We start from the raw sequence: 16,023 nt of genomic DNA, 5'->3' as shown, positions 1-16,023 counted from the left end.
CTTGAATGGTGCTGAAAGAGGGCATTGTACACCATTGTGCCAGCTCTGACCTACTGCTAATCTTAGTACCAGGGGACTCTTTGCCAGTGGGGCACAACCTCTGATCTGCAGTTAACTGTGAGTAAACGTGGTTATTTCAAGAAAGGACTTTTTCAGAGAGATTAGTCTTCAGGTGTGAACTGGTGTGCCAAAGTTATACAGCAGCAATAAGTCTTAGAGGCTGTATGCAGGTCCCTGGAGCAATTTTAGTGGGTACAGTACATTTGTGGGTAGTGGGTTTCGGGGGGGGGGGGCGGTTGTGGGGCTCAGCTCCCAAAGTAAGGGAGCTATGCACGTGGGAGCTTTTCTGAAGTCCACCGCAGTGACCCCTAGGGTGGCTGGTTAGTGTCCTGGCATGTCAGGGGGTCAGTGCACTAAAAATGCTGGCTCCTCCCACGGCCAAATGCCTTGAATTTGGCCAGGGTTTGAGATGGCCGACATAACTTTCCATTATCACTGAAAAACAAACCCGGCGAACTCCAAGGCATTTGGCTGGGCTAAACCGTATTATCGGAAAAAAAGATGGCCGGCCATCTTTTTTTCGATAATATGGTTCCGGCCAGCTGTAGCGCCGCCGCCAACATAGATCGCCGGCGATCTATTTGGCCGGCGACGCTCGATTATGCCCCTCTGTGTTGCTTTTCCTTTTGATTTTTTGTGTCTTTGTAAATAACCTGCTTTCATGTTAATGTATTATAGGACTTTTTAGAATGCCATTACTTTGTTATAAAATTTGGTCCTTAATGAAGAATGTTAAGTGCATGTCTGTGATGTAAAGCTTAAATTGTTTGTAAGATATGATTTTATAATATTTTGCTTTACATCTTCCAAAAACAACGTTTGGAGCATCCTTTTATACATAAGGGAAAGTATGAATGTCTTCAGAAAACCTTTAGAAAGAAAATTCAAAATCCATTCTTTATTTGATTTCTACTTTATTGAGGCTGAATTATAAGGCAATTTCTAACCCTCTGGGCTAGGATCAAACCTTGTGTAAGACAGCCCCTGCATTGTAAAAATTGCTGATGTAATGTTTGGAGAATATCTTAGTTAAGTAGAAAAGAATGGTTTATAATATAGGTTTGGGGTCTTCTATTCCAGTGTTTCCATCTGTTGTAATTTAATGTATTTTTTTAAATGGTGTGAACTTATAGAGGTAATTTGACAGTGATTTAAATATAAAATGTTCAGTCTTTTACTGTTTTTTTTCTTTGTAGTTTGTAAAGACCTTATTATCCCAAGGACATCTGACTCCTCTTCCACTTTTTGTCAGCCCTGTATACTGGGCATATGATTATGCTTTGAGAGTGTACCCTGTGCCAGACCTTATTGTAATCGCAGACAAGTATGACCCGTTCACTGCCAACAACACTGACTGCCTTATCATCAATCCTGTAAGCATGTCTGTTATTATGAGGATTTGATGAGTATTGTTAACCTAGCAAAAAAGTGATTAGGTAGAAGTTATTCTTTTTTTATAGTTTCCAATTTTTTGTCCATTTCTATAGTATGCCCATCAAAGTAAAGAGCAAATTCTGAAAACAGATATCACCATAGAGATCTGGTGCGGTGTCATACAGATGTCTATGCGAGTGCACAGATTCCTAGTAAACTTTTTGGGGAATTTGAAAACCTGATGGGTAGGATCCACATTCTTTTTGAAACATATCCCAAATCATGGCAAAACACAACTTCTAAGTTTCATCAAATATAAGGAGCAAAAAATGGACACCTATTTCAATTGTTCTGTAACCAAATAAGAACTATAAATATTTCCACATCAAAACATTATTTGAAGTATCATGTATGTATTCTTTGATTGATATCAGTGAGCAGAGCAACATGATAGTTTGAATTTTGTTGTCCGACAACTACCACTCAAGAATAATCATATACCTCAAAAAGTCCAAACGTTTGAGCTTTTAGATTTGTGTCAAAAAGAATATTCTGCCTAATTCATAGAAACTTCCTCCACATGAACAAAACATTGATAAGCTTTCTGTTTCTATAAATAGTGGCTTAGGCATCTTGTGGTCCCAATCAGGGGAGAAAACTATCAGCTCTTGATGTAGTGAATTATCTGTTGTGCCACTATTAATCCTCAGATTCCCAATATAGGGAGTCATTTACTAATTATTAGCACACAGTATCTGCTACAGGACCTAGTGCCTAAAATAGATCCTACAACAGATAATGTATGATAATGCGTTAGCTTATGCTAACCTTTAGTAATGATCCCTATAGTAAAATAACTGGTGCACTGCACTCAATCCAATACCCTTATCATCTTAAAAAGTGTTTTGGTGCGTTTCTGTCTGCTTCAGGGGTCTGAAGTTAATCCTTCCATCAATCATATTCCTGTAGAAACACATCACAAATTACAATGGTATTAATCCTTTACATCACCCAAATGTAAATGAAGTGAAATACATGATATCAAACATACTAAAAAGAGTATATCCAGTCTCTCGTATAAAAGTACATCAAAGCATCTGAAGATTCAGTCTGTATATTTTGTCTCAAAAAATCTACACAAACCCTCAAATAATTAAATCATTCATTGTAGCCAATAGAAAGGTCTTGACTGGATTGCATCTAAAGGAAAAACAGATAACAAATTTTGAGCCAATTATATTGAAGTGGATTTTCCTTAACATCCCTCCAGACCAGGCCAGACGTGGGAATATGAATTTCTACCTGCAGATGGCAACCAAGAACTACTGACTTTGATCCCTAAAAGTATCCTGTGCAGCCCCCAGCCAGCCAGTATTTCTCAGTCTCCACAGATGGCAGGTGAGCTATTCTGTGCAGTCTTGGGCTAGTCAGGTGAGTCTCGTTAGGGCTAGCTAGGATAATTATAAAACAAACAAAAATAGAACAATATTTTAAAAGTTCTATTAGAAAAATTAGCAGGGGAGGAGACTGGGAAACATGGAGCAGATACATCTGGGACTTGAGCTGCCTGCCCCTTGGCCCCCTCCCCTGTTCCCTGGAGGGAGTCCTATGAGTACCCTCCTGTGGAATCTTGCTGCAGACAGGCACACCAGTAACAACAGAAGAAGAAAGGACCAGAGAGTGATGGAAGTCCATTTGTGCTGATTGTGATGTGCTTAGGGGCAGTTAGAGGCAAAGTTTAAACTTCCTTGGAGAGGACTGCTTGAGAGCCATGTGTGTTGTGAGGCGCTTCTGAGAATGGCAGCACAGGGAGAGAAAAGTTGGCACTGTCTTGGTTGTGGCAGCGCAGAGAGCAGTTTGGCAGATAGTGGGTGGTTCCATGAGTATGAAGATGATCATACTGGCAGACTTCTTGTAGGGGACACATTAGAAGCATTGTCACATGATGGTGCTAGCCACAGCCCAGGAACTTATCTGAGCTCTGAGGTGGTTGCTGGCAGGAACTGCTGCCATCTTGGAATCAGGGACATCAGAGCAGAGGCAGGCAGGACCTTAGAGCTTGTTGCGCATGGCACTACAAGAGCCCTCGATGCTGGGCCCTGGGACAGTACAGGGGGTTGTCTCTGAACTTATTCTTTTAATGCACAAGGCGTTCTGATGAGGGAAGCAGGTGGATGTTCCATTCTAGAGCTTGTTTTTCTATTGGAAGAAGGTCCTTTGGTGGTAAAGCACCCATGTGGTGTTCAGGAAGATGGCCTAGAGGATGCAGAGTTGTTTTTCAGCCAGTTCCCAGAGCCTAGGGGAGGACCTCAGGGTGGACTCTCAGGAAAAAAGAGGAGGCGTCCGCAGGGAAGGATCCCATGGTGATATGCTACCCACACTGGTCTACCAAGTCCTTTGGGCCCTAAAGATTTCCAAGTGCTTAGCAGACAGCATATCTGCAGCATACCCTCTTCTAAAGGGATTTCTGATGCACCCCTATTAAAATGACTGGTTCATTTGGACAAATTTGTTCTAGGAGAAGAAGATGACCAAGGATTGTGTCCTACAGGAGTTGGGATGGATGATCAACTCATCTAAGAGCAAGCTGCAACCATCTTAGACCATAGGGTATTTGGAGGTGCACTTTGACCCCCTGCAAGGGCAAATGTTCCTTACTGAAGAGAGAGGTCTCAGATCATGGTCCTTCCTAGTAGGGATTCTCTGAGGACAAGCAGGCTGATATTCTCACGTGTGGGTGACGTCACGTTGGCCCCCGGAGGATTTTAGCAAAAAATCGTAGAAGTCTCTTCTGGAGCGTTCTACCACACGAGGCGCCCGCACTGCGCATGCGCGTACACGATTTCCCGCCCGTCGCATGGTCACACTCAGTTCTTTTCCGCATCTGAGGAGACATGGAGTTCTGTGATCAGCGCTTCGCGTTCTCTAGGCCTTCGGAGTGGAAGTTCTTTTTCTCTTCTTTACGAAGTTCGTTTTTACCCTTTTCGAGGGTTCGTGTTAAAAAAACAAAAACATTTAGTTCCTTTATTTCTTAGTTTTTTTCATTTTCTAAGTTTCCTTTCTCTTTTAGTTGCGACCGTTCTTAGGTCACTCGATCGGGTATTTTTCCCTTTTTTTTTTTGTGTCTTTTTTTTTTTTCTGACACAGTCGCGTCCTTTGATTTTGCGGAGGCAATTTTCCCCGCGATGTCATCAAAGACACCCAGCGGCTTCAAGCCATGCGCCCGCTGCAACCGGACCATCTCTGGCACTGATTCGCACTCCTGGTGCCTTCAGTGCCTTGGGCCCGACCATCTTCAGGAAAGCTGTAAGTTGTGCCTAAAAATCAAAAAGCGCACTCAGCTTTCTAGAGAGGCCCAAAGAGAAAAGCTTTTTGGATCCGGTACCTCGGCGTCGACATCGGTACCGTCGACGTCGAGGGTAGCGTTGCATCGGGAGACCGGGTACAGGCTGCCAAAAGACCAATGCACGCTGGGAGCAGTGATGCATTGAGCGGGTCTTCACCTGCCTCGGCGCCTCCTGCTTTGCAGGCCCCCCAGGACCGACCTCTATCGGACCCGGCCCCGAGGAAGCGTGTGGATTCCACGTCTTCCTCACCGGTACCGAGGAGTCTCGATGATGGGCGTCGGGTGAAGGCCAAGAAGCACCGTCATCGTTCTCCTTCTCGACATGGTACCACGAGCTCCGGGTCGTCGAGGCATTCAGCACCCGAGAAGCGTCGATGCTGAGAGGATCGCTCTCCCTCTGTCATGGAGGTATCGACACGCAGGTCATCTGGCAGCCCGGTACCGGCTCCCCAGCCTCTGCAGATTCTGCCTCTGAAGCCCGCACCAACACCGCAGCCTTCCCCGACAGATTCTGTAGATGAGCGTATCAAGGCTATTTTTCCTGATTTTATGGAAGCGGTGCTACACCATTTGCATCAGGCACCGGAGGTACCGGTACCGACGGTGCCCGAGGCTCCTGTGGCACCTAGCCTTTTGCCGGTGTTGAGGTCCCCTTCTCCAGTACCGCTTCCGGTATCGGGGTCAGTAGCTTCCCAGGTCGACTCTCCATTGCCTTCGCTGGAGGAAGCTTCACTGGAGTCTCCTAGGGAGTTGACTTCTCGACACCGTCATCGAGGTCACCGCACCTCCATGTCGAGACGGGCTCGGATCCAGGCTGCTCTTTCTGGGTTGTTATAGCCCCATACGATGATGGCTTATCTGATGAAGATGGGGGTCATGGAGTTTTCTCTGCCGAGGATTCTCTAGGTCTTCCATCTGATTCAACCCCCTCACCTCAGAGGCAGCTCTCCCCTCCGGAGAGCTTGTCTTTTTCATCTTTTATGCAGGAAATGTCTGAGGCCATTCCCTTCCCTGTGGAGACTGTGGATGAGCCCAGGGCCAAGATACTCGAGGTCCTGGATTATCCATCTCCACCTAAGTCTTCTACCACAGCTCCTTTTCATGATACACTCAGGGAAGTGCTGATGAGGAACTGGGAGAAGCCTCTTTCATGTCCAACTTTTCCCAAAAAGGTTGAATCCCAGTATCGGATCCACGGGGAACCCAGTTTCGTCCGGCCTCAGTTGCCTCATGATTCTCCGGTGGTGGATTCCGCTCTCAGAAGAGCCAAGAGTTCTAGGAACTTTGCCTCGGGGCCTCGGGGCCCCGGGGCGAGAACATAGAACCTTGGATTCTTTTGGGAGGAAGGCGTATCAGGCTGGCATGTTCGCATCCAAAATTGAATCGTACCAGCTCTTCACGAGCATTCATTTGCGGAACTCAGGCAGCTTGAGAGCTTGGTTGATGCGCTCCCACCGGAGCAGGCCGAGCCTTTTTGTCAAGTGGTCAGGCAGCAGAAGACGTGTCGCAAATTCCTGTCCAGGGGCATTTACGATACTTGTGACGTGACATCCAGATTTTCTGCTATGGGTTTAGTGATGCGCAGACTCTCATGGCTGCTTGCCTCTAACCTGGAGGAACGAACTCTGCAGAAGATTGCAGATGTCCCTTGCCGGGAGGATCATCTTTTTGGTGAGAAGGTCGAGGAGTTGATTGATCATCTCTATTAGTGTGACAACGCTATGGACTCTCTCTCCCGCCGAGCGCCTTCTGCATCCGCTTCCTCATCTAGGAAGTTTTTTAAAGGGAAGAGAAGTGCACCCTATGCCTCTAGAGGCTGTAAGTACACTCCTGCTTCTCGACAGCCGGTTCAGGCTCTGCCACAGCACGCTCATTCTCGTCAACAGCGTGCGCCGAAACAGGCCCCTGCAGCTCCCAAGCAAAAACCAGGGACAGGTTTTTGACTGGCTCCAGTCGAGCATAGCCACTGTAAACGTGTCCATGCCGGGCGATCTGCCTGTCGGGGGGAGGTTAAAATTTTTTCACCAAAGGTGGCCTCTCATAACCTCCGACCGGTGGGTTCTTCAAATAGTCCAGTTAGGATTCACCCTCAATCTGGAATCCAAACCTCCAAATTGCCCACCGAGAGCTCAGTCCTTCAGCTCTCAAGACAGGCAAGTACTTGCAGAGGAACTCTCCACCCTTCTCAGCGCCAATGCGGTCGGGCCCGTTCCACCAGGGCAGGAAGGGCTGGGATTCTATTCCAGGTACTTTCTTGTGGAAAAGAAAACAGGGGGGGATGCGTCCCATCTTAGACCTAAGGGGCCTGAACAAATATCTAGTTCGAGAAAAGTTCAGGATGCTTTCCCTGGGCACCCTTCTTCCCATGCTTCAGGAAAATGATTGGCTATGCTCTCTGGACTTAAAGGATGCTTATACTCACATCTCAATACTTCCAGCTCACAGGAAGTATCTACGGTTTTGGCTGGGAATGCAGCATTTTCAGTACTGTGTGCTGCCTTTTGGCTTGGCGTCTGCACCCAGGGTATTCACCAAGTGCTTGGCAGTTGTTGCAGCGTCTCTAAGCAGACTGGGAGTGCATGTGTTCCTTTATCTCGACGATTGGCTGGTGAAGAGCACCTCCCAGGAAGGAGCTTTACAGTCCATGCGGATGACTATTCAAGTGCTGGAGCTACTAGGGTTTGTCATCAATTACCCAAAGTCCCATCTCCACCCGGTTCAAAAATTGGAATTCATAGGGGCTCTGTTGTGCACGAAGACAGCTTGTGCCTATCTTCCTGGCGAAAGCAAGCTGCACCCTTTGGACTGCAAAAGAGCATTGGCCTTTTACGTGGAGCGGACAAGCCCCCACAGACAGTCCGCCCAGTTGTTTATTTCTTTTAATCCCAACAAGAGGGGAGTTGCTGTCGGGAAACGCACCATATCTAATTGGCTAGCAGATTGCATTTCCTTCACTTACGCCCAAGCTGGGCTGACTTTAAAGGGCCATGTCACGGCTCATAATGTTAGAGCCATGGCTGCGTCAGTGGCTCATCTGAGGTCAGCCACTATTGAAGAGATCTGCAAGGCTGCGACGTGGTCGTCAGTCCATACATTCACATCTCACTACTGCCTTCAGCAGGATAGACAACGCGACAGTTGGTTTGGGCAGTCGGTGCTGCAGAATCTGTTTGGGGTTTAGAATCCAACTCCAACCCTCCTAGGCCCATTTTTATTCTGTTCCAGGCTGCACTCTCAGTTAGATGTTTCTTGTTTAAGGTCAATCTTTGTTATGCCCTCGCCGTTGCGAGGTCCAATTGACCAATGTTTGTTGTTTTGAGTGAGCCTGGGGGCTAGGGATACCCCACACGTGAGAATATCAGCCTGCTTGTCCTCGGAGAAAGCGAAGTTTCTTACCTGAAGCAGGTATTCTCCGAGGACAGCAGGCTGGATATTCTCACAAACCTTCCCTCCTCCCCTTTGGAGTTGATTTCTTTTCATCTATTGGATTCAACTGAGGAGCGTGACTGTGCAACGGACAGGAAATCGTGTGCGAGCATGCGCAGTGCGGGCACCTCGCGCGGTAGAATGCTCCAGAAGAGACTTCTACGATTTTTTGCTAAAATCCTCCGGGGGCCGACGTGACGTCACCCACACATGAGAATATCCAGCCTGCTGTCCTCGGAGAATACCTGTTTAAGGTAAGAAACTTCGCTTTATCTGCAGGTGCTGGGATTTATGGCAGTCACTCTAGAGTGGTGCAATTGGCCAGGGTACATACAGGACCTACATGTACCCCTTGCAGAAGGCCCTGCTGTCTTGTAGGTCACCATAGATTCAGACTCTGGAAATATATCTAGCCCTGCTGTCAGAGACAAGGAAAAGCCTGGCATGGTAGCTTCGATGTTCCAATCTGGAGAAAGAAAAGAGTGGAGAATAGTGAATGATAAACACCAGTCTCAAAATCTGGAGAGTGCATTGGGTGAGATAGCCCAGGGTCGCTGGTCAGCTGAGGAAGCAGCTTCGCCAATCAACTGGAGGCAAGAACCTCAGGTTAGCCGTATGGATCTTTCTGCCTCTGATCCAGAACAAGGTGGTTATGAATGGAAATATCCTATGTGAATCGCCTGGGCAGCACAAAGAGCCAACCTGTAGCAGAAGAGATAATGGTGCTAATGCATTGAGTGGAATGGCACCTATTAGAGCTGTCAGCTTCATACATGGCTGGGTGGAAAAAATCCAAGCAGACTTCCTAAGCATAAATATATGCTGGATCCAGGAGGATGAAGTCTGATGGATAAGGCCTTTGCCATCATCAAGCAGTGATGGAGGTGTCCAGTCATGAACTCCTTACTGCCAGTGTAAACATTTCCAGGTTTTTCAGTTGCTGGAGAGAGCAAAGGTCAGCAGAAATATACACTTTGGTGTAGGAGTGGCCCCGTTGGGGTCTTGGTGGGCAGTCATTCAGAAGATAGGGAATCTTGCAGGCCTGGTTTCTTCTGGTGGCACTGGATTGTCCTAGGAGCCATAGTATGGAGATCTGATGAAATTGTCAATTGAAGACCTGTTTTGGCTGCCCATAAGGAAGGTCTCTTGGTTCAGGGTTCAGTCAGGATACAGAGTCCATCTGTTTTTTGTCTTATAACTTGGTTCTTGAAAGAGCAGAGGAAGCATAGTTACTCTGGTCAAGTTATAACTCCTCTGTTGTGTTCCAGGAAGGCTTCTACTTCCTTGGCATATGTCAGGGTGTGGAAACCTTTTCAAAGGTGGTTCCTGGAACCTTAGCCTCCCTTAAGTGGCAGATTTTCACTCTGGCATACTACAGCGGTTTAGTGCAAGGCAGAGTGCTAGCTTCCTATCTGGATATTGGGAGACATCTGAGAAGAGTGAAGCTTGAGAGACCTCAGAGGTGGCTGGTGGTGCCACCATGGAGCTTAAATTTAGTGTTGTCAGTGTTAGTGCAGGCACCACCATGGAGCTTAAATTTAGTGTTGTTAGTGTTAGTGCAGGCACCCTTTGAGCACCTTAAGAATTCTACATTGAAGGATTTCACCTTGAAAACATGCTTTTAGTGGCCCATAGATTTTCAACCTTTTTCATCTCATGGTATACTTACATGGTGTTAAATTGTCAAGCCCCACCCCCCACCCACACACATACACACAGCGTCCAGCATTTTACCTTCTCCTCCAGTGGCGATCCTAGCCTGCATGACACCCGGGACGGATCGCCGATGCGCCCCCCCCCCCCCCCCCCAGAGAAATGACACCCCCTCCCCGGGTGCACGCCGCTGGGGGGGTGGGTGCCGTGGCGCACGCCTGTCAGCTGAGTTCGCTAACTTCGCTGCAGCTCCCTCTGCCCCGGCTGGAACAGGAAGTAACCTGTTCTGGGGCAGAGGGAGCTGCAGCGAAGTTAGCAAACTCAGCTGACAGGCGCGCGCCGCGGCACCCCCCAGTGGCGTGCACCCGGGGCGGACTGCCCCCACCGCCCCCCCCCCCTTGGTACGCCACTGTTCTCCTCCCCCTCCCCACAAATAGTCCAGCATTTACCTTCTCTTCCCCCATCCCCATTAGTAGTCCAGCATTTACCTTCTCTCTTGACTTCCCCCCCCCCCCCCCCATGTACCTTTTAAAAGTTTTCTTGTCTCTAGTGGTTGGCGGCAATGAGCAGCAATTCATACAGCCTGCTTGCACCAACCCTGGAGCCTTTTCTCTGACACTTCCCACCTATGTGGAATTAGGAAGCTACATCAGAGAGAAGGCTCCAGGGTTGGCGCAAGCAGGCTGTATGAATAGCTGCTTGCTGCTGCTGACCACCAGAGACAAGAAACTTATTCTATTCCATTACAAATTAAGCTGGCCCAACTGTGCCACGGGCACACCAGTTGAAGAACATTGTAGTGGCCGTTCTGTTGCCTAGGAGGATTTCAGAGTTGCATACCTTGTGCTGGTGATTTTGAAGGAGAAATTGGCAATTTTGGCTTGTTCCTTCCTGCCTTCCGAAGGTGGTGTCTTCATTCCATGTTAATCAGAGCTTCTGGGGTGGGGAGGGGGGTGGAACATGAGAATGCCAGACACATATCATTTGGATATGTGGTGAGCAGTGTGTTATTTCAAGAGGACTGAAGAAATCCATCAGTTTGATCCTTTGTTTCCTATTTGAGGGCCCAAGGAAAAGAGAAATAGCTTCAAAGGTGACCATGGCTTGATGGTTTAAAGAGGCTATTGCGGCAGCATGTGTTGTACGTGGTTGGGAGGTTCCTTTCTTGTTGAAGGTGCATTCCACAAGGGGACAGACTGCATTGTAGGCAGAGTATGGTCTTATTCCTCTACTGGAAATTTGTAGGGCAGCTACTTAGTTGTTGTTACATTCCTTTATGCAATAGAATGCAGATTTTGGATGTCTGGTTCCTGCTCTTAGGAACTGCTTTTGGTACTTCCCACACATCTGGACTGGTCTGGAGGAATGCAAAGGAGGGAGAAATCAAATCTTTCCTGCTAATTTTCTTTCCATTAGTCCAGAACCCACCCATACAAATAATTAGTGAATCTTCAGGCTGTTAGTTTAACTATGTGGATTAGTTATACATTTCTATTTACTGTTCTGTATGAATTGGCTTTTGATAAGTATTTAACAAAAAAAAAAGCCTACATGGTTTGGTGGACTTGGTCTCACTTGGCTCCATCTTCATCACTTGACAGCATACTGTAACTTGGAGAGTTATTACTAGTTTGACAGTTGCAGGTCCATCCCTAGTTGAATTGTGGTTTATTAATATACTAGTAAAACATGCCCGTTTCTTGCGCAAATGAAACGGGCGCTAGCACGGTTTCCTTCCGAACCTCCCCCCTCCCTACTCACCCCTTCGGCGTTCTGAAGGCACTGACTGCCATTGTTGCGGACCTCGGCACGCCACCTTCAATCTGCTGTTTCGTTGGTTGTGAAGCCACTGACGCCATTGCTCCGCCCTCGACGTCATAACGTTTGACGCGAGGGCGGGGCCCCAACACAGTGGTTTTGGTGGCTTCACCACCACGAAGGCTTCGAAGCGGAAGGAAGTGCCCGGAGGACCTGACAGTGACGTCAGTGTCCTCAGAACGTTGAGGGTGAGTTTTATTATATAGGATTACTATGTGGGTTATTGGACAGTCTTGCTTTGGTACGAAACTACTGGCTGGCTGGAGACTACACAGGAATCAGGATACTTATAGGGTTCGAAGCTAGTAGTTTTCAGCCTTCATCTGTTGGTAGGAGTACATGTCAGGACTGGTCTGGAGTGACTGAAAAAAAGAGTAAATCTATAAGGAATGCCTGCTAAAATTACAATTATTTTGGATGTCATAATTCTCTGTATAATTGGAAATACCATGAAGCATTACAGGCAAATCAGTTGACAAAACATTTCTGTATTTTTATTGCAGGGCTCATTTCCAAGAAGTGGATTTTCATTCAAGGTGTATTATCCTTCCAATAAAACAGTTGAGGACAGGTAACTATGTCTGGAGTCTAACATTTGTTTTGTAAACAAAAGTATGACATAGCTTAGAAGGTCCTTTGGCTTCCTAACTTTCACAGCGAAATATGAAATTAAATACCCTGTGGTAGAGTTATTTAGTCATAATGTAGTGGCCAATATTAGTAAGCATTATTCTAGTAAACTTTTCCTGTGCTCACCTCTGACTGTATTTAGATTAGATTCGATTTCAGATGGATCCATATTTCTTAATTTAAAGGATTGAATTAGCATACGTTTACAGTTTTGGAGTCATCATAATGAGCTGTGAGCCTGCTAATGCACAGAGGTGAATATATTCTGAATGTAGTATGCTCTCGTTGTCCAGTGGGAGAAAAAAATCAGGATGTAATCTACTATAATAAAACGCACCCTCAACGTTCTGAGGACACTGACGTCACTGCAGGCACTCAGACAGTGGTTTGTAAGTTCATGGTGGTGAAGCCACAACACTCACCATGTCTCCATGCCCCGCCCTCGCATCACACGTGATGACGTCGAGGGCGGGACAGGTATACAAACACGCAAATGAACGAACGGGGAGGAGTACTCCTCCCCTTCCAACGAATCGCTGCCGCCGAGGACGTGCCCATCGCCCCGCCCCCTTTCGCGCCATCGCCCCGCCCCCCATCACCTTCCCTCCCCCCTGTCACCTGCCCTCCCCTTAAGCTACTATCCCTGGTGATCTAGAGGTACCTGTTCACTCGGGGCAGGAAAGAAAGAGCCCCCTCTTTCCTGCCCGGAGCGCTGCTGCTAGCTGCCCTGCTACATCTTGTGTGAGTCCAGCTCTCGGCATTTCAAAATGGCCACCGAGAGTTGAAGCAGCCTCGCGAGACTTCAACTCTCGGCGGCCATTTTGAAACGCCGAGAGCCGGACTCGCACAGGATGCAGCAGGGCAGCTAGCAGCAGCGCTACGGGCAGGAAAGAGGGGGCTCTTTCTTTCCTGCCCCAAGCGAACAGGTACCTCAACACCACCAGGGATACTAGCATAAGGGGAGGGGAAGGGAGTCCCGTGCCCGCTAGCACCCGTTTCATGACAGGCAGAAACGGGCCTCTTTTACTAGTCTTTTTATATAGCGTTTTTTTTGTTAATATAAGTACAGCCATGTTTTTTTTACTTTATGGGTTTTTAGCGGTGTACATTAAAAAAAAATCTGTTTGGCAGCAATCGTTAGCCTTGCCAGTTTGTTTCACTAAAAAATATCAAAGCAAACTAGAATAATTTTATCTGCAAAGATGTAAGCAACTGAGAAGACTGAAAGAAACAACCACAATATGGCCTCAAATAGTTCAAGAGTTTTAACAAAAAACATAATTTTGGTGCATACATCATGATAGTATTCTGGGTATACTGCTGAGGATACATTCCAGCAGCTGCCAGCCATGCTTTGATCACCTGCAAGATTTTTCCTTATCCAGGACAGTCTCTCCACTATGGATCTTTCACAGGCTTAACCATAAAGTTCTGTAATCTCCAGTAATAGCATGGTTGTTTCCCAAATATATTCTAGAGCCTCATTTTTGCTAGGACTTCTACTTATTACAAAATCTTCAGCCTGCCTGATATATCCAACTGCTAGTTTGATTCTGTAATCATGGCCTGATCTAAATAGCTATATTTCTTTTTATTTATTTATTTTAAAAATATTTTCCTTATCCTGCTAAACCTGCCCATACTGATGAATTTTGTCTCCCTGTGAGGGTACCAATAATCACTACTAGGTGTTGGTGGTAGGATAAAGGCGTGTATAAAATAACTGTTTAGCAATCTGGAAACCCCACTCCTTTATTTAGCTGATCAGAGCTCAATCTCCCTTTTCACTGATAAGCAGCAAGAACTTACAATACAATATAGAAAAATAAAGGTTTTATTTACAAAGGCAAAATATGAAATGACATGGTACAGAAGAAAATAGTAGCATAAAAAGAAAAGTCCTATTCAGATATAGAAAATGAAAGTTCCCTAGCATCAGCAGCAGATGGAAAAATTTAAGTGTCTATTCATGTTGTATGCAAATCACATTAAAGAGGCAGGAAGTGGAACAATATCATTTTTACTAGTAAGTGGAGCTCCAGCCAGCTGAATTATTTTCACTCAGAACTGACATGCCTTAAACATTAGTGAAAATAATCCATTTGGATATGCTCACATCTATCTATAGTGGAGGTCATGTAACAAAATGTAGATACACTTTAAATATGTGAAAAATGCGTAATTTCAGAGAAAATGATTGCCCAGAGTGACTGCATGACATCTTCATCATAGATCTGCCAAAATCTTGGGTTTTCCTTGTAAAGAGCTGTGCACTCAGATGCTATAATGGTATCTTATGAGCCCTCTGGGATTCAGATTGATAAACATTGGTTATAGTATGGGGCAGGGGTGGACTGGCCAGTCAGTCGATAGGGCAGTGTCCAAGGGCCCGCAGTAGTAGGGGGCCTACTCTCCTTTAATCTGTAATATATATATTGGATGGATGATTAAAGGGCCCTTGACCCTTATTGCCTGGGGCCTAGACCACTGTCGGTCTGCCCTTGGTATGGGAGAGTAGAGAGGGAACATAAGAGACTAGATTTATTTGATCAAAAATTTTATTGCATAATTATGTGTGTTGTGAATTGTTTACTATCACACATTTCTTTCTGCTTTGTTTACAGTAAACTTCAAGGTCTTTGAATTCCAGAAAACAGAGTAAAAAATGAACCTTCTACATCCATGTACCAGTTTTTGTTCATAAGATATCACTGGCTTTTGCTTGTTAGTCTGTATTTTATATGCTGGAAATTTTGTAAATAAATGTAACTTGCAACATGAATCTGCTCTGTTTATACAAGAATCGCCTAAAAATCCAATGAAAAGATGTATGAGATTAGAATTGCAGCCTTGAATTGTAAAACTGCTGCTTCTGTGATTGCCAGTTAGAACAGGCTTCACTTATGGATCCTATGGGATTGTTTCCTGCAGCTGTTGGGGCTGACAGATCTTGCAGTCTGGGTTGCTGCCTCCTTGTTCACACTCAGAAGGTGGGCTTGGCGGTGACTCAGCCAGAGCCCCTCTTTTTCTTTTTTGAAAAGGAAATGGAGCTGTAGTATTAGGGTAAGGGGAGCAAAAAGTAACAGAATTGCTCCAGACACCATGTCTACAACCCTAGTACGAATGAAAGGAGGAACCACTGTACTGAGGTAAGTAAACTTATGTGGAAAAAAATTATAGCAGATAGCACTGTCTTCTCTGCATCTAGTCAAAAAGAAAGGGGGGACAACCAGGGAGGTCCTCTTTAAAGCATGTATTTCTTCAGTACTTTTTATGTCTTCAGCCTTTGATGTTGTAGATTATGAGTTATTACTATCTAAACTGGATGACATTGGGATCTTAGGAACGATGTGGCCATGGTTTTCTGCTTCTTTTTTTTATTGTAAGAAACTGCTGTTATAGGGTTAGGAGATGTAGTGAAGTCTCTGCAACTTGGCAACCAGGATGCAGGGTACCACAGGATTCCTCACCGTATCCTATTCTTTATGTTGTGGTGTTTTTTGTTTTCTTGGGGACATTGTTTCATCTTTGCGCTTATTTTATATAAATGCTGGTGCTGTGCAGATTATTTTTCTGAGAAAAGTTTTTGATAGTGGACACATTTCATTTTGCAACTGAGTGAGTTGTTTGTTTTTTTTATAATTTCACATGTATTTATTTATTTATTTTATTTATTGCATTTGTATCCCACATTCCCCCACCTATTTGCAGGCTCA

The 16,023-nt window shown here is 45.7% G+C and overlaps 1 protein-coding gene across 1 annotated transcript in view; it reads left to right on the top strand.

Annotated features, from left to right (window-relative positions):
• POLE2 (DNA polymerase epsilon 2, accessory subunit) overlaps positions 1–14,966 on the top strand; it is a 126,008-nt gene extending 111,042 nt beyond the window's left edge. Inside the window, exons 18-20 of the mRNA XM_030214324.1 lie at positions 1,257–1,433; positions 12,181–12,248; positions 14,932–14,966. Of these exons, the coding sequence (XP_030070184.1) occupies positions 1,257–1,433; positions 12,181–12,248; positions 14,932–14,950 (264 nt within the window). The 3' untranslated portion in view covers positions 14,951–14,966. The remainder of the gene's footprint in view (positions 1–1,256; positions 1,434–12,180; positions 12,249–14,931) is intronic.
• The last annotated feature ends 1,057 nt before the right edge of the window (positions 14,967–16,023 follow it).

The sequence above is a fragment of the Microcaecilia unicolor genome, chromosome 9 (assembly GCF_901765095.1).
Source record: "Microcaecilia unicolor chromosome 9, aMicUni1.1, whole genome shotgun sequence".
Lineage (NCBI taxonomy): Eukaryota > Metazoa > Chordata > Amphibia > Gymnophiona > Siphonopidae > Microcaecilia > Microcaecilia unicolor.
The sequence above is the reverse complement of the archived record's forward strand: the minus strand, read 5'-3'. Positions and strand labels throughout refer to the sequence as shown.